This window comes from Halichoerus grypus, chromosome 7 (genome assembly GCF_964656455.1).
Source record: "Halichoerus grypus chromosome 7, mHalGry1.hap1.1, whole genome shotgun sequence".
Classification (NCBI taxonomy): Eukaryota; Metazoa; Chordata; class Mammalia; order Carnivora; family Phocidae; genus Halichoerus; species Halichoerus grypus.
Window position 1 is genome coordinate 32,307,314 of NC_135718.1, and position 27,726 is coordinate 32,335,039.

The 27,726-nt window shown below is 40.6% G+C and overlaps 1 protein-coding gene across 1 annotated transcript; it reads left to right on the forward strand.

The window, feature by feature from the left end:
- Positions 1-284: 284 nt before the first annotated feature.
- Positions 285-27,513, forward strand: LOC118547938 (cytochrome P450 2C21). The gene is made up of 9 exons (XM_078077334.1): positions 285-496; positions 3,105-3,263; positions 4,630-4,779; positions 8,010-8,170; positions 9,549-9,725; positions 10,655-10,796; positions 13,836-14,023; positions 19,635-19,776; positions 26,955-27,513. The coding sequence occupies exons 1-9, from the start codon at positions 325-327 to the stop codon at positions 27,134-27,136; spliced, it is 1,473 nt and encodes a 490-aa protein (XP_077933460.1). The 5' UTR covers positions 285-324; the 3' UTR covers positions 27,137-27,513.
- The last annotated feature ends 213 nt before the right edge of the window (positions 27,514-27,726 follow it).

The following is a 27,726-nucleotide window of genomic DNA, read 5'->3' on the forward strand; positions in this document are numbered from 1 at the left end:
GATATTCTCTTTCATCAGTGGTCAAGATCATGAATTCCAGCTCTTTGAAAATCTGATGGCTTTCAATTTTACAATTAAAATATGACCATCTCTGAAGAAGTGTTATTTTTTTAGTTGGGATTGCCACTGAAAACCTAGATATTTACCAATACTGAGGTGACTGGTTTTATTTTAATCTTTACCAGTGGGTCAGAGTCCACTGAAGATAAAACGATTATTTATCCAAAAGTTCAAAACAGTGTATGTTTGATGATCAGCTTGCACTTAGTATTTATAAAGTTCTTGGATTCCAAGCTTTCAACTGCATTTAGAGAAAGCACAGCAATGGATCTCTTCATAGTTCTGGTGATATGTCTTTCTTGTTTGATTCCTTTCTTTCCGTGGAATTGTAACCGTGCCAAAGGGAAGCTGCCGCCTGGCCCCACTCCCCTCCCAATCATTGGAAATGTTCTACAGATAAATATTAAGAACATCAAGAAATCCCTAAGCAAGGCAAGTATGATTACGTTCCTTCCAATTGTTTGCAGTTACAGCGCTATATCTAAATAAAATATGGTTCCAGATGCCATACTTTAAGGAAGTGGTTTGAACGGGAAGGGTCCCTTGGATACCCAGACATGACTTTAAGCTGGAAGGCTGCCAGAAGGGAATGAGATCCATGAGATGATTGTTGAAATTGCCAAAAGAAGGAATTCCCTGTCCATATTGTGACCAGGTTTCCTTTTTAGTAATTATTCTTTGCTAAACCCTAATGGCAATGAAACTGCTTTCAATTAAAAAAAACATAAAAGTTCTAATGACTTACAGCGTCACAATACTAAAAGTCTCCTAAAAGCTAACATTGATTTAAGTCTAGGAAATAACTCAAGATTCCATACTTTTCAGTTTCTATTATATTTGCTCGATGAGTGAGTGAATAACTACTCTCTTTCTAGCTATTTAAATAGCAATAGCTCTCTAAATCTTGAAGGAATTGTCTGAAATCTGTCTTCCCTGAGACAGCTATTGACCAGAACACAGCCTCTGGAAGCTCCTTTCTGTGTTTGGGGCTTTGGATTCAAAGAGGTTTTGTCAGCACCCCAGCTCGTCCATTTGTAAACTCACAGCATTGGGCAAATTTAAAAAAATCTCTCTGAGCCTTAATTTCCATTTCTTTAAAATGTGAATAATAATTGTATTTTGCACATGGTCCTTGAGTATATCATATATTGATCAAGTTACTGAATGCCTACTTTGTATTAGGCACTCTGTTAGATGCTGGGGCTTTTTAATGGTGAATGAAAAAAAAAAAAGACCCAAGCATTATGGAATTTATAGTCTAGAGGGCAGGGCATGTATTTGTAAAGTAATCATGCAAATGAGTGTATGATTATAAACCATGTAACGGGCACAGTAGCAAGAGGACATGCAGCTTGGAGGAGCGGGGATGGGAGGAACAGTCAACAAAGAGTTCTCCAAGGAAGTGCAGCTGGAGCTGAGATCTAAAGAATGATCAAGCATTAAGCACACAAAATACAGATATAAGTTTGTTCCAGGCTGTTTCAGTCTGGAGGAGAATTACTTGTTGGTGTCTCTGAAAGGACCAATTTGCTTATAGACCAGAGAGTGAATAAAAACATGGTGTGGGATGAGATTGGAGAAGTAAGTTGGGGCCAGAGCACGCAGGTCTTTCAAGGCTTTTAAGAATATTGGTTTTGGGGCGCCTGGGTGGCTCAGTCGTTGAGCGTCTGCCTTCGGCTCAGGTCATTATCTCAGGGTCCTGGGATCGGGCCCCGCGTCGGGCTCCCTGCTCAGCGGGAAGCCTGCTTCTCCCTCTCCCACTCCCCCTGCTTGTGTTCCCTCTCTCGCTGTGTCTCTCTGTCAAATAAATAAATAAAATCTTAAAAAAAAAAAAAAAGAATATTGGCTTTTAGGGGTGCCTGGGTAGCTCAGTTGTTTAAACACCCGACTTTTGATCTCAGCTCAGGTCTTGATCTCAGGTTGTGAGTTCACGCCTTGTGTTGGGCTCCATGCTGGGCTTGGAGCCTACTTAAGAAAAAATATATTGATCTTAGCCTAAGAGCAATGTGGTGCCATTAATGTGCTTAAAAAGGACTCTCATGTTAGCATTTGCCTTGTGAAAAGATCACTCTGGTTGCTTTATGGAGAATGAATTGTAAGGTAGCAGGTGGACACAAACCTTGGATAAGTTGAAAGTGTGTAGGTCCTACATCATTTAGAATACCAAATAATTGGCCATCACAGAAAGATCCCAATAACACAATGGCTTAAAGAAGACAGGAGCTTATTTCTGTCTTACAGAATGATATAGAGGTGAGTGCTATTGGGCTGCCTGTCTTCCTTGAGGTCATCCAGAGAACCAGGTTTTCTCAGTCTTGTAGTTTATCATCCTGGGTGCCTAGGCTATTGTTCTCATATGCAGGGACACAGTGGGGCTATCTCCATGCTGTCATTTCATTCCATGGGTAGGGGAAAGGATGGAGGGCATGCATTTACCATTTATGCAGTCATGTAGGATTTGCACACATCATTTCTGTTAATAGCAGTTCATGCGAACTTAGTCACATGGCCACACAGGGAAGCTGGGAAATGTCAGTGACTATATTGCCAGGTTCCTATGTGTTACTAAAATCTCGAGATCTCTGGTGCTAAAAAGATGGGGGGTGGATAATGAGGGATGATTGTGAGAATCTACACAGGGGGCAAGAGAAAGAACATCCCTTAAACAGGATGAGAAACACATCATTTATTATAACTATAGGAAGGAAGGAAAAATTTGGTGCAATTATAGGTTTGGCAGATAAAAGTTAATAAAATAATATGAATAATAAAATCCATAATACACTCCGTGTCACATAGTAGGAACTGAATAAATGATAAACTGTTGATGATGATAATAGTAGCAGTGTTACTAACAATATAATGATAATTACTACTTAATGTGATTTATTCAATTACCAGTTCTAGAAGTTGAAATCTTTTATACTGGGTAAGTGAATATTAAAATGTCTCTTTGGTAAGATTAAAACTATTTACCTCACTTATCTACATTCCTAGTTTTAAAATTCTACTACTCTTGTACCTCCTGTTCCTTTCCCAGCTAGCAGAGAGTTACGGCCCTGTGTTCACTGTGTATTTTGGCATGAAGCCCACTGTGGTGTTATATGGATATGAAGCGGTGAAGGAAGCTCTGATTGATCGGGGTGAGGAGTTTTCTGGCAGAGGCCCTTTCCCAGTGGTGGACTGGATCAGCCGGGGATTCGGTATGTCTCAATTTGGAGAATGTATGTGAGTGTGTAAGTTGCAAAGACTCCAAACAGGCTAAGGGACAGAGAAATTGTAAGTATTTAGAGAAATTTATTTAGAGAAAACAGCATAATTCCAACATTTTTCTATAAAGGATCATTAATCCATATTGTAGATAATGAAGGGGACACACAATGTCTTCATGAAACACTAGATGCAATGAAAGCAAATCATCTAACTGTTAACATTCTATGAATTTGTGTTCACTTTAAGTTATGGCCAGTTAAGATAATGTTATTTCAGTTAAGATAATAAGAGACTGAGAGAAAAGAGAAGGGAGGAAAATGATTCAATTATCCTAGTCACCAAACATTTTGCTTTCTGGCCTGAGTCATGGTTGCCAAGAGACTATTTTAGGAAAGTCCCATAGTGTGCATGGAGCCAACATAGGTTTGAAATATTTCCAGCCTTGCCTTCAATCTTTTACCCTTCTAAAAAAAACTACAAGAAATATTTGAATCCAATGGAATACAAAGCATAAAGCACAAATATGCTCCGAGAAGATGATTACGGACAAACCCATGATGAGTACATATGGATTGCAAGTCATCCTAGAAAAAGCTTTTTAAACTAAAGTACTTGAACTGTCTTTGTTTTGGAGCTGGCCTTAAGCTGTCCAGTCCTCTGGTGGGTCACTGGGTTTCTGCAAAAAGAGATAAGGCCTGAATGGGGCCACTTTCTCCTCTACATCGTTCTTTAAAATCTTTATGGACAAGTTTCCTGAAAATTACTTTTTCTCCTAATCTTGTCCTGGCTCCGGAAGTCTGATTGAACTTCCTTGGTGTTAAGACCATATTTCATGGAAAAGATTTAACAAACAGAGGGGAAATGGGAAAATGAGGAATAGATTTTCATGAACTTCTTTCCAGTGCACAAGTGCTCTCTCCTTCTCTTGAGAATCGACTCTGTTTGTTGCCTCTCCCACAATTCATTCACAGTGTACAAAAACCAGCCCTGAAAATGTCACCTACACTTGGACTTACCATGATTTATTACCAGTGTAATCACAGAGCAAGCATTTGGCCTCTATGATCATCAGTAAAATGGGGACAAAACACTTGGTTCACAGAGTTATCCTGAGGTTTGAAGGAGCTAACAGATGAAGAAGAGTTGGGTAATAATGTCAAACCCAGAGTCTTGACAGATACTAGGCTGGGTTAACAGGAGGTGGGGGAAGCAGGGCTCACTGGAAATTCCTGTGGCTGACACCACTCTAGTTACATCCCTGCTTAAGTGTGATTATCATTTTCTGAGATAAAGACTCTCAGCTGGAATTCATCGTAATGGAGGTCATTCTTCTCTCTCTCTCTCTCTTTCTGATAGGAATTATTTTCAGCAATGGAGAAAAATGGAAGCTAACCCGACGTTTTTCCATCACGATTTTGCGGAACATGGGGATGGGAAAGAAGACTATTGAAGACAGAATTCAAGAGGAAGCCTTGTGTCTGGTGGAAGCGTTAAGAAAAACCAATGGTGTGTCTTTCTTTATGTAATTAACAGTACTAGTTTGGGAAGACTATATGCTATTTCAGATAGGCTACAGCGAGATCTGATGGCTCAAGCACAATAGAAGTTGCTTTTTTGCTCATATAACAGTAATAAGAGGTGAAGTGGTTGGCATAACAGCCTTCTCAGGCTCTAGGTTGATAGGAACCCTGATGTCTTTCTTCAACACGTGGCTTCCTGTGTCACTCGTAATTCATCTTTTTGCATGGTAGCAGAAGGAGCAAAGAACAAAGAAAAGAGCAAATTGTGTTTTCAGTAAGCCAGGTATGTCAATGGCACACCAAACTTCTTTCATATTCCATGGGCTCTAACTCAGTCTCAGGGCCACACCAACTCTAAGGGGCACTGGGAAATGTGGTTATCTGCGTGCAGAGGAAAATGGGGAGAACATGGATTTTGGTAATGAACTAGTAGTTTTGGCCATAATACCTTGAAAAATGAAGTAATGTCCCTAGTAACTTCTTGAGAACATCACAAACATTTCAGTATAAATGTATGTAAAGTCATTATGCTGGGCACTTTAAACTTACACAGTGCTGTCAGTCTTATATTAGTAAAACTGGGGGTTGGGGGGGGAGCACTGGTGCTTCAGTGGTAGGATTCACACCAAACCCTTCTCAGTGCTTAGGGCTGCATTATGGCTCACCTGGAGGAGTATGGGTATGAATGGAGGGAGCTTCAGTAGCACGAGTTGGCTCTGTGTATTTGTGTGTATGCACATGCAGGACTGGGAGGGGAGGTGGAAGAGAAGGGGTGGGCAGGAGACTTGGCAGGAAAGGAGTAAGATCAGGATCATCAGATATATGTGGTTTTTTGAACTTCAATATTTAAATATTTTACAACTAAATAATGCTATTTTATATATGGTGAATTTCCATTGTGTTTCATATATATACATATACACATATATATATTTTAGAGAGAGAGAGTGGTGGGGAGAGGCAAAGGGAGAGAGAGAAAGAATCTTAAGCAGACTCCACACTCAACATGGAGGCTGATGCAGGGCTTGATCTCACGACCCTGAGATCATGACCTGAGCTGAAACCAAGAGTCAGACGCTTAACTGACTGAGCCACCCAGGTGCCCCTGCCATTGTGTTTTTTAACCCATGTTATGTATTGTCCAGACAGCTTGTCCTCACCTTTTTTTCTTTTGCTGCTATTAATATAAAAAATGTAATTATTACAAATATTTGCATGATTCTTGTTTCTTCCTTGGAATAAGTTGTGACAGTAGAGTGTCAATGAATATCATTTGGACTTTTGATGTAAATTATTACAGAGGAATGGGTGGGAGACCTGGCAGAAGAAGGGATACAAATGTATATAGTTTTGTAAACTTTCAATTTAATATATTAAATACTTTCACATGTTTAATTTTTGTTTATCAAGAACATTATTGGGGCACCTGGGTGGCTCATTCATTAAGCATCTGCCTTCGGCTCAGGTCATGATCCCAGTGTCCTGGGGTGGAGTCCCACATAGGGCTCTCTGCTCAGCAGGGTGCCTACTTCTTCCTCTCCCACTCCCCCTGCTTGTGTTCCCTCTCTCGCTGTGTCTCTGTCAAATAAATAAATAAAATCTTTTAAAAAAATTATTAACAGACTACTACAGTATTCCATTATTTGGATGCTCCTGACCTACTCTCACCCAGATTCTGCCTAATCCCACCAAGCTATGGGACCCCAGACTCTTGGGTTACCCATTTCACCACTGGGTAATTCTGACTATTGAAAGGTTCTTTTACATGTTGAGCAGAACATTTTTCCTTATAACTTCTACTTTTTGATCCCCGCTAATTTTTTTTTTTCCCTTTTGGAGTTATAGTGATGTAACAGTCACCTCACAGAGACAAGATGTACCTCCCACCCCAACTTTGGTTTCGATGTTGAGAGTGTTCGTACCACACACACTCCATTTGGATGTAAAAAGTTTGTGACTCACAAAATGAGGCTTTCTGTGGAGGGTGGGGGTGGGGCACTGGTTCCTAAGCAGATTAAGAAACAGCTTGAGTGTGCCTGGGTGGCTCAATTGGTTGAGCTTCTGCCTTTGGCTCAGGTCATGATCCCAGGGTCCTGGGATGGAGCCCTGTGTCGAGCTCCCTGCTCAGCGGGGAGTCTGCTTGTACCTCTCTCTCTGCCCCTCACCCTGCTCCTCTCTCCCTCTCTCAAATAAATGAAATCTTAAAAAAAAAACAGGGGCGCCTGGGTGGCTCAGTCATTAAGAGTCTGCCTTCGACTCGGGTCATGATGCCAGGGTCCTGGGATTAAGTCCCACATCGGGCTCCCTGCTCAGCAGGGAGCCTGCTTCTCCCTCTCCCTCTCCCCCTGCTTGTGTTTCCTCTCTTGCTCTGTCTCTGTCAAATAAATAAAAATTAAAAAATAAATTTTAAAAATCTTAAAAAATATATACAACAAACAAAAACAAAATCCCAGTTTGAGAGATCAGGGAAAGGGTACTGGCTTGATGTGTTTATGGTGGCTAAGGGATAGGGTAGAGAACAGTTCCTGTGTGCAAGTCAGTGCTTGTATAGTTTAAATGTCCTGCTTCCAAAGGAAGGAGCACTTGAGCTTTTTTATCAGCTTGCCCAGATGTGAACTGAAGAAGAAAAGGTGAGGTTCAAAAGTTGTCTGCAACCAAACATCAAAACATGGAGCCATGTTTTATATTATATATAGGAAGCCTGGTTCCATTACTAAATATATTTTTTCAAATATCCAAATGGAACTCCAATTGCTCTCATTATCGTATCGTTCTCTTCTACAAGAAAAGCACACCCAACTTTTCAATTATGTTTTCTAAAATAATGGTTTTGAGTCTCTCCAGTCTCCTGAAATTTTTATTAGGTTGTTCAGCTTCCTACGGACATTGTGAAGAAATATTCACACTGAGAGCTAAACTTTACACCTTTCAAGATATTTTTATGTGACCTCCTTCTTGTGAATTATCTTGTGGCTCTTACTTGGAGAATAATGTAAATAGGATATGTGGGGAAAATTAATAAATGGACTGGATTAGATAGCTTCGTTTGGGGAAACAATAAATTATAGGCATGTTGAGTTTACAGTGATGATGACATGTCCAGGGATTTCCTATACTTAAAAGACTCCCAGCAGTCAACCCTTCTCAATCATTTTAAACAGTCAGCTTAAGATTTATATGAAAATTGTGCTCTAACTTTTAACTTCTTTGTTTTAGCATCTCCCTGTGATCCTGCGTTCCTTCTGGGCTGTGCTCCCTGCAATGTCATCTGCTCCATTATTTTCCAGAATCGTTTTGAGTATGATGATAAAACATTCTTAACCTTGATAGAATGTTTTCAGGAAAACCTCCTAATTTCAAGCACCTCCTGGATACAGGTAAGGTCAAGGTTCTCTTAAATGGGAAATAATTTTCTAACTAATCTATTGCTCATGCTTACCTCATCCCTTTGTCCTGTTTCCAAGTGGCTACAGTTATGTTTATCAAACTATCATTTGCAACCAATTAATGAGTTATCAAATCAATTTAATGTATTGAAATGAAGTTTAAAACATGAAATATAGTGGGGTGCCTGGATGGCTCATACACCACTCATACGACTGGTGATTTCGGCTCAGGTCATGATCTCAGGGGCGTGGGATCGAGCCCCTCATCGGGGTCCCTGCTCAGCAGGGAATCTGCTTGAGATTCTCTCTCACCCTCTCCCTCTTCCCCTCCCCACTGTGCTCACTCGCTCTCTCTCCCTCTCTCTATAATAAATCTTTAAAAGCTTATTTTAAAAACCATGAAATACAGTAATAGAGAAATGTGGTATAGTGCATCAATTATAGCAAGGTGTTTTTTTGAGAAACCATTTTATATCCATAGATGAAGAGGGTGATGATGTAAAATGTATTTCTTACTATAGCACACCATCAGAAAACCTATGTTGTATGATCATTAAGAACTTAAATTATGTGTGGACCATAAGGTCATGATGTGTTCCACCTGGAAAGGACTCTAGAGAACAAGGAGTCTACTCATTTTTTGGAACAGGAAACTATCACCCAGAGATATTAAGCGTATTTTCCAAAGACAAAGAAATCCTAGCCAAGACAAGGAATGAGCGAGCCCTAGAGTCTAGATTTCTCTGTTCTCTCTGTAGTTTGATACAAACTACTGGCCTGAAAATTGCTTCATTGCCTACCAAGGGCATTAAGTCATGAGGTGCTGTCTAAAGTAGAGTCACTAAACTCTAGGACTGGCCTTGGGCAGATGTAAAAGGGCAATGTGCATATTCCTGAGGGTATAAAATCCCTAAATAAGCTAAGTAATGTGGGCATTTCTTTAATTTTTCTGATGTAGTTTCTTCATTACAAAAAAACTTTTTAGGTGACTGTAGAAAAATGTGTAGGTAAACTGGGATGAACACTACGTTCTAGCTCTGTTACTAGACTGGTGTCTTACAATGGTTGACTGACCTTTCTGAACCTCAATATTCTCCTTTGGGAAAAGATGGTATGCTCCTGGATTCCTTCATAGAGTTATGGCTAGGAAATAAATTTAAATGGTTTTGAAATTACTTTGTGACTTGTGCATACTGTAACTCCAGACATCTTGTCAGTTCCCTCCCCTTCAAATTCCAAGTGTGTTCTAGTGCACGAAGCATGTCTTACTCACCTTTATCTACTCAGAATATAACTAAGTGTCTGATACATAACATGGGCCCGTAAAACTTTGCTCAGTGAATTAATGAATGATTCTTTCCTCTTTCAGCTCTACAATGCTTTCCCTCTTTTAATACATTACCTTCCAGGAAGCCATCACGTGTTATTTAAAAATATTGCTAAACAATTTAAGTTTATTATGGAAAAAATACAAGAACACCAAGAATCCCTGGACTTCAATAACCCTCGGGACTTTATTGACTACTTCCTGATCAAAATAGAAAAGGTATAATGTGACCCTTTATCTTTGTGGGTGGTGTGATTCATGGATTAGCTTTGTTCTTCCCAGTGAAACTGGGATATTAAAACAAATGGTCCTTCCGAAAGATGTATTAATTGCTTGTCTAACCTCTTGTTTGTGCAAACCATATTGGGTATCTTGAGATATTTCTAAATTCTCACTGAAAATGACTTTGCGGGTTTTACATTTATTGTGTTAAATAAAGCTGGTTCTTTATTTGGGGCCAGATTGTAATATACACTCACACACATTCAAGATTAATGATACACAGCATATAATCCTTCATCAAAAAAGTTCAGCAACGGGTAGGTGTAACAAATGAGGGGACACAGGAACAGACAGGAATCTACAAAGGCTAACCTTTGCAAAGGCACTAGGAAATCTTCACAGATGAGGTAGATTTTGAAGAAACTGTAGCTTAGATGAACAGAGACAACAAAGTAGGCCCAGGGAATGAGAAGTGCAAGTGATCAAGAGGGTGGAATTTTCTGAGAGGTACTCTTGATTGTAATGGAGGAACTGTCGTGGGTGTAATGAGTGATGAGTGGGAATAGTGATGCATTTTGTGTGTGTGTGGGTGGTTCTGGAGGCTTGAATGAGAAAATTAGACATTATAAAATAGGCAGTAGATGCTGGAATTGACAGTGAATAGCAGTGAGGACTTGATAAAAATTATGTTTCAAAGAAATGGTAGAGCAACTGATGGACTCGAGGGGAATGAGAAAGTGAAGAATCAGAAAGGACCTGTTGGAACTTTATAACTCTGATTATATTTTAACTGTTGGACAGAACCCTAACAACTATCTAACTTGACCTTCAGCTGTAGCGCTCACACCAAATAACAATGTCATATTGAGTTAAGTTACCTCTGAGGCTCTTTTATTTATCAAGTAATTGTAACACATCATTTCTAGGAAAAACACAATAAACAGACTGAATTTACCATGGACAACTTGATCATTACCGTATGGGATATGCTGGGTGCAGGAACAGAGACAACGAGCACCACCCTGAGATATGGATTCCTCGTGCTGCTGAAGTACCCGGAGATCACAGGTATGGTCACAGGTGTTGGGCAGCGTGCAATTCCAGGTAGAAATTGGCAGGTGACACTGACAACTATCCCACTCTTCACCTGCCCAGACAATGCACAGAAAAAATTTCCTTCATTCGTACATCTTCCCGTCATTGGATAAATTAAATACAAATTAGTTTATAGTACAAAAAGATAATGAAATATTTAAACAGCAGCAGAGATTTGAAGGGCAGAGCTCACTGTTTCCCCTGCTATGGTGGAATGTCCCTGATTTGCGTTGGGACAGATGCAATAATAAGCAGTTGTCTTAGGATCTAGAAGAATTGGCCTTCTGCTTTCTCTAAAAGGGTATCACTTGATATGTCTTCCATGTCCAGATAAATATATTTTTGTCAGAGGAGATTTCTGCTGAAATGCATTTGCAGTGTAAGGATTGACTCAACAAAAATGACAGTCTTTCTTTATCAAAGAGTCTCAGTCCCTAAATAAAAAGAGTTACATACAAATACATTCTTTTCAAATATACCCATTTGGGCATATAAATTCTTCCTCACAAATATAATTTCTCTTGCAAGTGCAACCTTTCCACTTTTCCTCCTCTTTTTTTCTTGAGTGCTCATCCAAGAGGATATTTCCTTCACTACTGGGTCATGTTCTGTGCTTTGGTACATAGAGACACTTTTAATACAATTAAATCTCAGGAAGCTTATCTCCATGATGTCAGCACTAGATTATTTCTTTGTTTAAGGTCCTCCTGCCCTCCCAGTCTAAGTAAGAAGTGCTTTCCAAATGGTGGGATCTAGAAGCACAGCTTCAAAATTCCTTTCCTCTCACACATTGTGGGATCTAATGGCACTGTGTTTCCTTCACGTGACACAGACTCTTTCAGCCAAATAACTTCCCTCTTATTAGACCTATGTTGATTATGACCACAAACACCATATGATATTTTTCTCCAGACCCATAAATCTTGTGTACATGGCAAAAGTCCTTTTTGTGTCTTGGTTCCGCATTGCTTCCATGTTCATTTTTTCTTGCATCATATCCACTTATATTTTCCTTTTCTTTCTTCCCATTTTCATTCCTTACTGGGCCATTCTCTACACATTCTGATTTTATAAGTCAGTTCCTAACCACTTTACATAATCACTCTCTTCTAGATAAAAATCCAGCTTCTCAACCTGAAAAGGTGAAGTTTAAAACTTCTTTAAAATTGCTAAGTCTTCCTGACAGCTATCAAACCACAGAGTTAATCACATGCTCTCTTAACAAAGACACATTCTTCAGCTAGTAGATCAACACCATTTGACCAAAGTAGCAACACGGTCCTGGCTATAGTGGACAAACTACAGTGGCTTCAGATTCTGACTTTACTAGTAAGTAGCTGTGTGACCTCAGACTCATGACTACCTCTCTGCATATCTTACTTGGTCCGTCATCTGTTTAGGAGAGATGATACTTCCTAACATTCACAGAATCTTTCCCTCATAGGAGAAAGTTAATAAATGTTTGTTTTAACTAATGAATAGTTCTACTAAAACTGCGTATTATTTACATGATACATTTTGCAAATAAAGGACGAATATAATTCGCTAACACAGATTATTTTCAGTGATCTTATTCAATTGCTAAGATTGCGGGTTTGGGAATAAGAAGGACCACATAACACCTGGGTGTCCTTAAGAAAGATACTTACTTTTATGGACCTGTTTCCTCATTTTTAAGACACATAAAATAATACCCAACACATAGAACTATCTTGAGGAATTATAAAGTAATGAAATACATTGTACAGCATGCCTGTCATGTTTTGCATTCTAGATAAATGTTAACTTCTCGGTCCTATGTGCTGAGTCAAACATTTTATTCAGTTGTTCTATTTATTAAGCATTTATTGCACTGGGTAGTTCTTACCCTCTTGGAACTTAACATTTTTCTTTTAAAGATTTTATTTATTTATTTGACAGAGAGAGACACAGCGAGAGGGAACACAAGCAGGGGGAGTGGGAGAGGGAGAAGCAGGCTTCCCGCTGAGCAGGGAGCCCGATGGCGGGGCTCAATCCCAGGACCCTGGGACCATGACCTGAGCCAAAGGCAGACGCTTAACCAACTGAGCCACCCAGGCGCTCCTGGAACTTAACATTTTTTAAAAAATATTTTATTTATGGGGCCTGGGTGGCTCAGTCATTAAGCATCTGCCTTCGGCTCAGGTCATGATCCCAGGGTCCTGGGATCGAATCCCGTGTCCGGCTCCCTGCTGGGCAAAGAGTCTGTTTCCCCTCTGCCTGCCGCTCCCCCTGCTTGTGCTCTCTCTCTCTCTCCCTACAAATAAATAAAACCTTAAAAAATATTTATTTGTTTAAGAGAGCGACACAGAGAGCATGAGGGGGTGAGGGGTGGAGGAAGAAGGGAGCCTGATGTGGGGTTCAGTCCCCAGACTCCGAATCATCACCTGAGTCCAAGGCAGACACTTACCAGACTGAGCCACCCAGGCACCCAGAACTTACATATTTAAAACAAAAACTGGCATACACAAAGTGGTCAAACAGCATGGTCTGTAGTGAGCTTTCAAGACCCCAGATCCCTGGATTTATCAAACAAAATACTCAAAATAGAGAATCAGAGTTGAATTTCATGGTACAATTATGTTTTATATATACACATATTTAAGTCTCTAATGAGATACCAATTTGACTAGGAAACAAATTTCTTTCTTTTTTTTTCTTTCCCTGTGGTAGTAGTTATATATCATTTCCCCCTCTCGCGATCTCCTTCCACAATGGAACCATGATTAAGATCAAATCAAGGGGCACCTGGGTGACTCGGTCAGTTAAGCGTCCAACTCTTGGTTTCTGCTCTTGTCATAATCTCGGGGTCATGAGACTGGGTCTCCCGCCGGGCTCCGCACTCAATTCGGAGTCAGCTTGGGGTACTTTTCTCCTCCCTCTGCCCCTCCCTTCCGACTCTCTCGCTTTAAAATAAATAAAATCTTTCAACAACAACAACAAAAAAGGTCAGACCTTTCCATTTCACATAAATTCTGATTCCTGTCCTGCCAGCTAAAGTCCAGGAAGAGATTCACCGTGTGGTTGGCAGACGTCGGAGCCCCTGCATGCAGGACAGGAGCCGTATGCCCTACACGGATGCTGTGGTTCACGAGATCCAGAGATACATCGACCTCATCCCCAATGGTGTCCCACGTGCAGTGACTCAGGATATTAAGTTCAGAGAATACCTTCTTCCCAAGGCGAGAGATATTTCATCTCTACTACTCCTTAAGAATTTTGTTTTTACTTTTATTTGTACTTATATTTTTTTGTTTTGAGAGAGAGAGAGAGAAAGCGAGGGGGGGGGAGGGGCCGAGGAAGAAGGATAGAGAATCTCAAGCAGGCTCCATGCCTAGCCCAAGCCCATCCAGGGTCTCCATCTCATGACCCTGAGATCATGACCTGAGCCCAAATCAAGAGTTGGAGGCTTACCTGACTGAGCCATCTAGGTGCCCCCTCCTTAAGAATCTTAGGTTATCAAGCATCACAACAGTAGGATTATAGATTACCTAACCATCTACAGATATGGCACATTCATAGCCCAGGCATTTTACCCTCTGACCGCATGCTCCTTTCCTTTTACTTTGTTGATACAATTTTATAAATCATAGTGCTTAGACTCCCACAGGATTTTCTTCATAGTATTCATTGACAAGACCGCTTACTGCCTGTGTTTTCTTCTTCTGGGATTTCTGGTTTTAGTTCTTATGTTCAATTATTTAATTCATTTTGAGTTCATTTTTGTGGCTGTTGTAAGATAGGGTCTAGTTTTTCCAACACCCTTTATTGAAGAGACTGTCTTTTCTTGATTGTATATCTTGGTGCCTTTGTTAGAAATTAATTGGCCATCTATGCATGGGTTTATTCCTGGGCTCTCTACTCTGTTTCATTATATGTGTCTGTTTTTATACCAACATCATGCTGTTTTAATGACTGTAGCTTTGTAATACAGCTTGAAATCAGGAAGTGTGATGACTCCAGCTTTGTTTTTTCTCAAGATTGCTTTGGCTATTTAGGATCTTTTGTCATTCTACAGAAATTTTAGGATAGTTTGTTTCATTTCTGTGAAAATGCCATAGGAATCTTGATAGGGATTGCATTGAATCTATAGATGGCTTTGGATGGTATAGACATTTTAACAATATTAATTTTCTCAAACTGTGGGCACAAAACATCTTTACATTTATTATGTGTCTTCTTCCATTTCTTTTATCATTGTCACAGTTTCCAGTGTACTGATCTTTTACCTCATTGGTTAAATCTATTACTAAAATTTTTTATACCAATGTGAATGGGATGGTTTTCTTAATTTCTTTTATAGTTTATAATTAATGTGTAGAAATGCAACAGATTTTTGTATATTCATTTTTATCCTGAATTCATTTCTTCTAACAATTTGGGTGGAGTCTTTAGGGATTTTTAAAATCTACAATATCATGTCATCTTCAAATAGTGACAATTCTGCTGCCTTTCCTATTTGAGTACCTTTTATTTCTTTTTCTTGCCAAATGCTTGGACTAGGACTTCTAATACCATGTAGAATAAAAGTGGTGAGAGTGGACATCCTTCTTTTGTTCCTGATCCTAGGGGAAAAGCTGAAGCTTTTCCCCACTGAGGATGATGTTAGCTGTGGACTTATCATATGTGGCCTTTATTATGTCAAGGTGCATTCCCTCTATATCTACTTTGTTGAGCATTTTTATCATAAATGATGTTGAATTTTGCCAGATGCTTTTTTCTGCATCTACTGAGATGATCATATGATTTTTAGCCTTCATTTTTTAATGTCTATCACAATGATTTGGGGATGTGGAACCATCCTTGCATCCCTGGAATAAATCCCACTTGATTATGGTATATGATCCTTTTATTGTACTGTTCAATTCAGTTTGTGAAGATTTTGTTGCAAATATGTACACCTTTGTCCACCAGAGATATTGGCCTTTAAGATTCTTTTCTTGTGGTGTCCTTGTGTGGTTTTAGTATTAGGATTATGCTGCCCTCACAAAATGAATTTGGAAGTGTTCCCCCCTCTTCTATTTTATAGTTGAGAAGGATTGGTATTCGTTCCTCTTTAAATGTTTGATAGAATTCACAAGGGAAGCCATATGTCCAGGAATGTTGTCTTTTGAGAGAGGTTTATTTATTTATTTATATTTATTTATTTATTTATAAGATTTTTATTTATATACTTGAGAGAGAGAGAGCAACCAGGAGGGGGAGAGGCAGAAGGAGAGGGATAAGCAGACTCTCTGCTGAGCAGGGAGCCCGATGTGGGGCTCAATCCCAGGACTCTGGGATCATTACCTGAGCTGAAGGCAGGTGCTTAACTGACTAAGCCACCCAGGCGCCCTGAGAGAGTTTTAATTAGTGATTCAATCTTAGTAATTGGTCTGTTCGGATTTTCTATTTCTTCATGATTGAGTCTTGGTATGTTGTATGTTTTTAGGAATTTAACCATATCTTCTAGGTTGTCCAATTTTATTTAAAGATTTTATATTTTTGAGAGAGTGCCTGTGCACAGGGGGAGAGTGAGAGAGAGAAGCAGGCTCCCCAATGAGCAGGGAGCCCGATGCAGGGCTAGATCCCAGGACCGTGAGATCATGACCTGAGCCAAAGGCAGATGCTTAACCAACTGAGCCACCCAGGGGCCCCATAGGTTGTCCAATTTTTTTGGTGTATAATTGTCCATTATGGTCTCTGGTGATCTCTTGTATTTCTGTGGTATCACTTGTAATGTCTACTTCATTTCTGATTTTGAGTCCTGTCTTTTTTTCTTGGTGAGTCTAGCTAAAGGTTTGTCAATTTTGCTTATCTTTCAACAAACAAGCTCTTCATTGACCTTTTCTTTTTTTTTTTTTTTAAGATTTTATTTATTTATTTGACAGAGAGAGACACAGCGAGAGAGGGAACACAAGCAGGGGGAGTGGGAGAGGGAGAAGCAGGCTTCCCGCAGAGCAGGGAGCCCTATGTAGGGCTCGATCCCAGGACCCTGGGATCATGACCTGAGCCGAAGGCCGACACTTAACGACTGAGCCACCCAGGCGCCCCTCATTGACCTTTTCTATTGTCTTTTTAGTTTCTGTTTCATTTATTTTGACCCTGGTATTTGTTATTTCCCTACTTGTCCTAACTTTGGGCTTCATTTGTTCTTTTTCTAGTTCCTTGAGGCATAAAGTTAGGTTGTTTGAGATTTTTATTTCTTCATCTAGGCATTTATTGTTCTAACTTTCCTCTTTGAACTGCTTTTCCTGCATCCCCTAAGTGTTGGTATGTTGTGTTTCCATTTTCATTTCTCTCAAGGTATTTTTTCTTTTTTGATTTCTTCTTTGACTCATTGGTTGTTCAGTAGCATGTTTTTTAAACTCCACATACCTGTGAATTTTTCAGTTTTGTTTTTCTAGATTCATACCACTGTGGTCAGGAAATATGCTTGATATGATTTTTTTTTAAGATTTTATTTTTAAGTAATTTTGACACCCAGCATGGGGCTTGAACTCACAACCCCAAGATCAAAAGTCACATGCTCTACCAACTGATCCAGCAAGGTGCCCCAGGTTCATATGATTTTAATCTTCTGTAATTTTTTAATGCTTATTTTGTGCCCTAATGTATTATCTATCCTGAGGAATAGTCCACGTGTGCTTGAGAAGAATGTGTACTCTGTTGCTTTTGGATGGACTGTTCTGTATCTCTTAAATACACAGACTCATACACTCATATGCTTTGAAGTTCTTATGTGATAATTCTAACATTTAGGATACTATGGGGTCTGCTTTTTCACATGTTTAAAAATTAATCACATGCTTGGGCTGCCTAGCTTGCTTAGTCGGTGGAGTGTACGACTCTTGATTTTAGGGTTGTGAGTCAAACCCACACTGGGGGTGGAGCCTACTTAAAAAAATAATTTATTATATGTTGAACATTTTGAATGATGCCTGGTGGGGAGTCTGATGATGCTGACTTCCCCTAAAGGGCATTGACTTTTATTTTGGCAGGCAGCTAAATTACTGACAGATGCTTTTCAGTCTATTGGACTTCCTATAGTTCTTTCATTGTGAATTAGTTTCACTTTTGAATTTAGTCTTTGTGCATGGCCCTTAGTCCAGTGTGGGTTCCTTAATCCAACAATTTACAAGTTTGGGGGTCACCACAAAAAATCTGAGGTGCCAAGAAAGTTCTTTCCACCCTAGCTGGGCGGGAACCTCAAATCCTCTATCACTGATATCCACCTTCAATTCTCAAGCAGTCATACTCTGATAGGCTTCATTGAGTGAGTTTCCTCCTGTATATGTGTTACCCAACCCCTAACCATGGACTTCTAGAGAATAGTTTTGTATACTTTTGAGATCCTCTCTATTTATAGAATCCTCCTGTCCTGTATCCTTCCTCATGAATTCTAGATGCCAATTTTTTTTTTTTTTTAACCTCTGTCTTCTTAGCTCAAAAAGAGTAGCACTTTGCTTGGCCTTCACCTCCCTGAACTCTAGGAGGAAAGTGACCTTTCTGCAATGAGAACTACATCATGTATTTGGAAAGGCCAGACAGTACACTAGAAAGCATCCAGACAGATTTAGATTTGAATTTTTTCTCTGCTATGTAATAAATATATGACCTTTATTAAGATCCCAAGATTGTGAATGAAGTCATTATCATAACATAACAAATTTCTCTTTATTGAGCATTTTTGTGTGGTAATTATTTTTGTTTTTGTTTTTTTAGAGAGAGAGCATGTGAGCAGGGGAGATGGGGCAGAGTGGGATAGAGAATGTTTTAAAGGAATTTATTTATTTATTTATTTAGAGCATGCAAGCAGAGGGAGGGGGAAAGAGAGAATCTCAAGCCGACTCCACGCTGAGCATGGAGCTCAGTGCAGGGCTTGATCTCAGGACACTGAGATCATGAGACGAAATCCAGATCAGATCACCAACTGACTGAGCCACCCAGGTGGCCCTAGCATGTGGTAATCCTCGTGCAAAGTATTTCGTATGTTATCTCATTTTACATCTGCAATGAACTAGTGCAGATGTATCCTTTCCATTTTGCTAGTAATGAAAATGAGTCATGGAAATGTTAAACTAATAATCTATCATCACGGGGCATAATTTAATAGATTCTATTGATTTTGAAAACTAAACTCCAAATCATTATGTTACACTGTATCCGTGAGTTTCAGAAAACCCTACTAGAAACCAGAAATGTTCTCTCATTTCCACAAGAATGCGCAACAATTCAATTGAAAGAGCACAACAGGAGCAGTGGATACTTATCCTGTTCTCATCTTTTTTAAAAAAAAAAATTTTTTTAAGTAGCTCTACACCCAATGTGGACCCACGACCGCGAGACCAAAACTCACATGCTCTATTGATTGAGCCAGCCAGGCGCCCCTCAGTTTGTCATCCTGATGGGAAGGTGAAGGGTTTTCAAGAATATGGCCACTCAAGTAGAACTTTGAAGACCTCACACTCGGTTCCAAAGAAAATGAGCTGGATTTTCAGTGGCATCAGCTCTTTTAGACAATACTGCAATTTATTTGTCAAGAACAATACACTCCAGGGAGTTCCCTTAGTTTTCTGAAAAGCAAGTGCTAGTATCAGGCTACCAACTGAAGAGAATGACTTGGGAGTCAGTTAGCAGTGCCTTGGACTGGCATTATAGGATTTAAAACCTGTTAGGGTCGGTCATTTGTTTGTTCTGTGAAATGGAGTAAATAAGCTCTTTTTGTGCCTGTCTCCTCATCTATAAAACAAAAGGATTTCAAGCTCCATGACTTTCATTATAATCCAGTTTATCTGTTTTTCTTCGTATCAGGGCACAGTCATATTAACATCTCTGACTTCTGTCCTGCACGATGACAAAGAGTTTCCCAACCCAGATCGCTTTGATCCCGGCCACTTCCTGGATGAAAGTGGCAACTTTAAGAAGAGTGACTACTTCATGGCCTTCTCAGCAGGCAAGCAAGCTTCATTGTTATTTCTGCATCAGGGGTCAGTGAGATGAGGAAGGGCTTTGCATGGAGGCTACTCGGGGCTGAACAAATTGTCATTTGTATGAGGCTAGAGGCATCATTCCTGAAGCCCAGGTTATTTCTCATTTGACCGAAGGCTTCCCTTGCCAAGATTGGCCCCAGAACCCACCACTGAGATTCCTAAGAAGGGGCAGAAGGTAGAGTAGATAGATAGAGGGTAAGGGAATGTTGAATCTCCCTTCAATTTGTCAGGGTCCTGGGAAGAAACAGGTGGCATACTCAACAAGTCATTCCAGAATGACTGGAATCTAGATAACATTTGAAATTGCCAGTCCTTTGGGGGATCAGTGATTAGTTAGTAGGCTTGTGGCTAATGTGTAATCTTTTTTTCCTACCCCCTTAATTCAGGATGACATATATACCTCATTTTGCCTGACTGTCTTTGGAATTTCTAGGTTGTGTGGATTCTCTGTACATAGGAAATTAAATTGGATTTCCTTCTGCTAATTTGTCTGGTGTCAATTTGAGTCTTAGTCCAGCTACAAGGACCTTGAAAGGGACAGGAAATTCTTGCTCCCCAGCAAGGTGTGTCCGCTGGATACCTGAGCTTGCTGGACCCTGCTCGCCCCACAAGCTGCTGTAGCTGAGAGATCCGTAGGACATCTGACAGCTGACACACGGTAAGATTTCCTACCATCAGTCTCTCAGAATCTCTGTCTGCAGAGTCTGATGGAGCGGGAATGGCGACAGTCTTTTTTTCTCTCTGTCTGAATTTAGATTAGCAGGAGAAAATACTTGTGGAACTAGTTCCTTGGGCTTAGTGCCTCTTGGTAAATTCGGTAGGATCCTCTTTGCTGCTGACCTTTTTCCTCCCAGAGATGGTCTTTGTTTGCCTTTGTGTCTTTTATGTCATTTGTCATATGAACTTTGCTATAGGTTAGTGGGCATATGAGGGAAAGGCTGTTGCTTAAGGACATCTTGGAAGCCAAAATGGTGAAATTGGCGGACACCAGTAGAACACTTAAAAGCTGTTAGAGCTAGGACACCTGACTGGCTCGGTCGGTGGAACATGTGACTCTTGATCTCGGGGTTGTGGGTTTGAGCCCCATGTTTGGTGTGGAGATTGCTTAGAAAATAAAAACTCAGAGCACTCACCACCTCCAGAAGGCTCCTATGATAGGATAAGTTGGTCACAGGGCAGGTTGGATTGACAGGTCACCTGCCAGACTCAAGAAAACTTGTGCACAGCGAGGTACACCGGAACACAACACATCACCCCCAAGCCTGTGGCCCAGCCCTCAGGTGCTAGTGTGGCTCCAGGCGACCCACGGCTTAATTAAAGCTCTTAATGTGCGTATACAAGATAAGATTTTTCCTTTTGTATTGTTCTATGGGCTAACACTTTGGCTCTATGACCAGTGAGAATATTCTCTTTGGTCTCCACCATCTGGAGGATGCACTTACCAGGGTGCACCTTGGTGGCCAGACAGAATGGGGTTCCAAGTCTCTCTCTCTGTCTGGCCACACCAGCTCTCAAGCTTGTTTGTCATGAGAGGTCCAGCCCACAGGAACCTTTGTCATGTCAATCTTCGTTTCTTGTTGGTGCTGGGAAGTCCCATTCCAGGAGTGCCTGCCCAGTGTCACAGATTAGCAGGTCTGTGACTGGAGGCATCTCACTTTTTACAGTGAACTATTACACCAGTGTTCTTTAGACTGCACAACTTAGAAATATGTGTTTCTTGGGCGCCTGGGTGGCTCAGTTGGTTAAGCGACTGCCTTCGGCTCAGGTCATGATCCTGGAGTCCCTGGATCGAGTCCCGCATCGGGCTCCCTGCTCGGCAGGGAGTCTGCTTCTCCCTCTGACCCTCCCGACCCTCCTCCCTCTCATGCTCTCTCTCTCAGTCTCTCTCTCTCAAATAAATAAATAAAATCTTTAAAAAAAAAAAAAAAAAAAAGAAATATGTGTTTCTTCACAGTACAGTCTTTCAGTAAGGCACAAACCAGGTTTACTAACAGACCCAAATTTATCTTTTGTTTCTCTGTAATAAGACAAAAGGAGAGAAACCTATATTTGCTACTTAATGTTTCATTATTTTATCTCATTTGGAAATGATCTAGATATTCAATGAATTTAGCTTAACATTTAACTTAGCAAAACTTTAAAAATGCAGGTTAGAAATGCAGGTTAGGAAGATTTTGGTAGCTCTTTAAAAGTTTACCTATGGGGCACCTGGGTGGCTCAGTCGTTAGGCCTCTGCTTCTGCTCAGGTCATGATCCTGGGGTTCTGGGATCGAGCTCTGTGTTGGGCTCCCTGCTCCGCGAGAAGCCTACTTCTCCCTCTCCCACTCCCCCTGCTTGTGTTCCCTCTCTTGCTATCTCTCCCTGTCAAACAAATAAATAAAATCTTAAAAAAAAATAAAGTAAAAGTTTACCTACACTTGATCTCACAGTCGTGCGATAGAGCCCCTCGTTGGGCTCCGAACTTAGTGCAGGGTCTCCTTCAGATTCTTTCTCCCTCTCCCTTCCCACTCGTACACTCTCTCTCTCTCTAAAGTAATAAATAAAAACTTTTTTAAAAATAAGATAAAAAGGTGTGTAGGCAAACCTTTATTATTATTTACATTTACTTAATTAACTTGTTCTGAACAGTTTAGTCTACCCACAAAATTTTATGAGGCATTAGACAAAGTCAGCCATCATTTCAAGTTTTGTTTTGTTTTTTTCTGAAAAAGTTTGTAAGAGATACCATGAATTTATTTGACTTCCAGTAAACACAGGCAGACTACAAGTTTTATATTTAATCCTGATAACTCTAAAGATATGGCTATTTTAATTAAACCAACAACCTTAAATTAGCTTTAATACTGAGTATCTTCCCTGATGACATAAACTTGAAAAACATTTAGGTTAGTTTCTACCTTTTTGAGATTTAAGAATTTTTTTTTCCTTTTTTAAAGATTTATTTATTTATTTGAGAGAGAGAGAGCATGATTGTGGTAAGGGGCAGAGGGAAGGGGAGAAGCAGATTCTCCTGCTGAGCAGGGAGCCCAACTCAGGGCTAGATCCCAGGACCCTGGGATCATGACCTGAGCCAAAGGCAGATGCTTAACCGACTGAGCCACGTGGGCGCCCATCTTTCTGAGTTTTAGAATGCCCAGTCCTTATGAGTGCTTGCCTCCAACTAAATGGAGCTCTTTTACAAATTAATTTTGGCAATACCAGCTGGGTGTAGAGAAAATACCTCACATTTGCAACATGGGACACACACACACAAGCAAGATAAAAAATATTCTTATAGCTTCTGTTTTTACTAATATTTGTGATGAGGACATTATAGCCCCAATTCTCAAGTACCTCCCTCTTTTACTTTTTTTAATGAAAAACTTTCCTCTAAAGCTTGTATCTAAAAGAATGGCTCTTATATCCTAGAGATGATAGGATAGAAAATTTAAATCCCAGAGGCACAGAGAAAGCTCCAAGTTTTTTCCAAGTCTGGACATAAGAGGGATTTAAGCAGTTTGTACTTTGTAAAGGCCTCTTCCCACACCACTCCCCCTCTTTTATTTTCTTCAGTCTTGGGTGACTGTGGGCTGTGTTCAAAGACATTAGATTTATATTTCAGGGGGCACCTGGTGGTTCAGTTGGTGTCCTGCTCTTAATTTTGGCTCAGGTCATGATCTGAGAGTCGTGAGGTTGGGCTCTGCACTGGGAGTGGAACCTACTTAAGATTCTCTCTCTCTCTCTCTCCCTTTGCTCCTGCCCTCCCCCGACTCTCTTAAAAAAAAAAAAAAAAAAAAAAAAACAGAAAGATTTATAATTTCAAGGGACAGAGAAATAATGTAAAAAATATTTTTATTTCTAGAGTTTCAGGGTAATTGCTATTTAAAATTTACCTTTTTTTTTTTAAATTACTGGACAATTTTGTTCCAAATCCTGATCTTTTATAGTATCTATAAACATTTTGAGAGGAACAGGCAAAGTTTGGAGATTAGTAAAGAGAGGTGGGCTTTGACTTGTTTCTTGAGCTGGATTTCTGGTTTGGTAGAGCTTTGGAAGGCAAAGACAGTTGTTTAGAATCAGTTCCCCCAAAGAACTGGATTACAGCCTGAATATCAACGGACTGGCCCACCTTTTTAACTAAACTTGCTTTTTTATATCAGGGAGATTTTTAATTAAAATGGGGATCAAAAGATTCATGCCTTTGTAAAGTCTGTATAAAGCATTTTAACAAAAGCCTTCTATCTGGGTACATAATTTAATCTGGGCTTCTGTTAGCCCCTGAATATTGGCCTTTCCCTGATCATTTATAGGTGGGCCTGGGAGAAGTTTTGGTCATGTTTCCTCTCTGACTGGGGGTTGTGACTAGTGATTAATCTTTTAAATTTATCTCTGAATTTGGTAGAATCCTTTGAAAGTAGAGGTTTAAAGGGCTTTGTAATTTAAAAGGTCTGCTGCTGTCCAGGGGACACAAATTCTTTTGCGGTGTGGGCCTAGAATACACCAGCCAAGTGCCATGCCCAAAGCTGGCGGAGCCTGATTACAGAGCACTGGAAGGTAGGAACAAAGTGAGCCTTACTACTTTTGTTAAATTCATTTTCTGGCGTTCAGCATTTACATGAGCAAGCTGTATATTTTGAACCTAGAGATGAGGCTGGAGTGCTCTGTGTAAATCCTAAAGGGAAAGGGAAGTTAAAATAGGCAGATGAACAGATGAGGCTGGAGTTTAGGGGAAATTTATGTTGGATGTGCACATTTATTTCTAATTTCTGTTCTTTCATCTTGTCAAGGGAGTCCCTTAGGCTAGTAATTAAGCTAGAACAACTGAGAGCTCTCTAACAAGAATGTTTTTCTTTGGGACGCCTGGGTGGCTCAGTTGGTTAAGCGTCTGCCATCAGCTCAGGTCATGATCTCAGGGTCCTGGGATCGAGCCCTGTATCGGGCTCCCTGCTCAGTGGGGAGCCTGCTTCTCCCTGCCTCAATCCCTCTGCCCCTCCTGATACAGCTCTTGCTCTCTCTCTCAAATAATAATAAAATCTTTTTTTTAAATAAAGTTTTTCTTCTTTTTTCAAACATTAGCCAACTTGGAGGATACATCATCAGGCAATTGATGAGTAGGATCTGTTACAAGTATCTCTAACTAATAAGCCTTTTAATGCCTTAGGCATTCAGAGAGAGGGCACAGATGCAGCCCTCGTGATCCAAAAGTTGACTCCCATAATTAGTCTAAGAAAGCCGAGATCTTCATTGCAGGTCTCCAGTGAAATCATGAGATGCCTCTAGTCACAGACTCAATAATCTGTGACGCCGGGCATGTGCTCCTATAATGGGACTTTCCAGCACTAACAAACAAAGGTTGAGAATATAAAGGTTCCTATGGGCTGGGACTTCTCATGACAAACACCCTTGAGAGTTGGTATGGCCAGAGAGAGAGACTCAGATCCCCAGTCTTTTTGACTGGCCTCCAAGGTGCACCCTGGTAAATGCATCCTCCAGATGGTGGACCATAGAGAATATTCTCACTGGTCACAAAGCCAAGCTCTTGGGACACTGAACAAGACAAAAGGAAAAACCTTATCTGGTTCTCCTTTGGCTAAACCTTGGGTTTCTTGGAGCCACATGAACACCTGAGAGGGATGTGCCACAGGCAGATGTTGGTGATTTTTCACAGTGTACCTCATTGCACAGAAGTTTTCTTGAGGTTGACAGGTTAACAAATGTCAATCTAACCTGTTCTGTGACCACCTTATCACAGGAGCTTTCTAGAGGCGGTGAGTGCTCTCATAGCTTTTAAGTGTTCCACCCGTGCCCACCAATTTTGGAGCTTTGGTTTCCAACTTATCCCTTAGCAACAGCCTTTAACCTACAGCAAAGTTTATCTAAACAGGTGCCAGTCTGATGAGAACCATGAACTCACCAGTCTGTGGGACTAACTCAAACAGCAGGCTTATGGGGCCTATGCCTGCTTTCTGCACGATGGTAATTCCTTTTTATGACAAACGATGTAAAAGACACAAAGGAGGGACGCCTGGGTGGCTCAGTCGGTTAAGCGTCTGCCTTTGGCTCAGGTCATGATCCCAGGGTCCTGGGATCGAGTCCCACGTCGGGCTCCTTGCTCAGCTGGGGTCTGCTTCTCCCCCTGCCTGCCGCTCCCTCTGCTTGTGTTTTCTCTCTCTCCATCTGACAAATAAATAAAATCTTAAAAAGATTTTAAAAAAGACACAAAGGAAAACAAAGACCATCTCTGGCTGATCTCTTTCCCCCAAAAACGTACTCTACCAAATTTACCAAGAGTTGCTGAACATAAGGAACTAGTTCCACAAGTATTTTCTCCTGCTAATCTAAATTTAGACAGAGAGAAAAAGGACTCTCACCATTCTTGCTCCATCAGACTCCTTAGATTCCAGGAGACTGACGTGGTAGGACATCTGCCCTGCTGCCAGCTGTCTGTCACACGTCCCGAGGCTCTCCCAGCTGTAGCCCTGTGTGTGGCAAGCAGTATCCAGTGTGTTAAAGCATACTGCCAACTAGGCCAGCTGTCCAGGAAGAGGAATTTTTCTCTGCCTTTCAAGGTCCTTCCCAGCTGGACTAAAAATCAAATTGACATGGGACAGATTAAGAGGAGAAAATCAAATTTAGTCTCACAGGTGTGGGGAATCCACAAACATATGAAATTGCAAAGCCAGGTGACATAGGCTTCTACCACATCCTGAGCTAAGGAGAGGGGAGGGGTCTGGGGGCTCAAAGGGGAGGTAGACCATTAGCAGGAAGGGGAGAGGAAATGTTTCAAAAACACAGGTTGCCCTGTTGTGCCGAGAAGTTTCATAGATAAAGAAGAATCTTGTTAACTGCTCTCCTCCTGGTACAGGCAGGCAGTTGAAGGAGAGGTAGGGAGGTTTCCTTGAATCTGCTGGGTTTTGGTTGCTTTTAATTCAAAATAATCTTTATGCCAAAGTGGCCCATCCTGGGGCAAGCTGCCCTTGCCGCTACTCATGCACACAAAAATATGTACTGAGGAAGTGAAGGAAACCACATTTCAGTGTAGATAAAAGAAGCGGTAGTCTATTAATATATTTATTTTCTCAATCCATATTTATTGAAGCCTCCCTGTGTGCCAGCTCAGAAACAGAATTAAATGAATATTGAATGTATTTGTCGTTTTTAGGAAAGAGAGCTTGTCTTGGAGAAGGCCTGGCCCGCATGGAGCTCTTTTTACTACTGACCAACATTTTGCAGCATTTCACCTTGAAACCTCTGGTTGATCCAAAGGACATTGACACCACCCCAAAAGTCAGTGGGTTGGGCGCCATACCACCCTTCTTCAAGCTCTGTTTCGTTCCAGTCTGAAGAAAGGCCAGGCTGCCAGACTGCAGAGCCACACTCTGGCCTCAGCTGAACAAGCCAGATGCTTTCTGGCCTCTGTGTCAGCCACTCTCCACCTCTCCTTTCACGTCAGGGAGGACATTCCTAAACCTGTCTCTTCTCATTGTCCTCATCTTTTAAGATTCAGTTCAAATTTACCCACATGAAACAAAACTCACTGTTACTTTCCAATTAAATTCTTTGTGTTTCTAAATCCAATTCTAAATTCTAGTTTAGAATTTAGAATTTAGAATTCTAATTCTAAATCCAATCGTGAGACTATGCTATATCTCATCTGCAGTGTATACCAATGTAAGGCACCTTATTAATATATTTTCTTCTATTAAAAATTAAAAATTAGGGGCGCCTGGGTGGCTCAGTCGTTAAGCGTCTGCCTTCGGCGCAGGTCATGATCCCGGGGTCCTGGGATCGAGTCCCACATCGGGCTCCTGCTCGGCGGGAAGCCTGCTTCTCCCTCTCCCACTCCCCCTGCTTGTGTTTCCTCTCTCGCTGTGTCTCTCTCTGTCAAATAAATAAATAAAATCTTAAAAAAAAAAAAATTAAAAATTATCCCA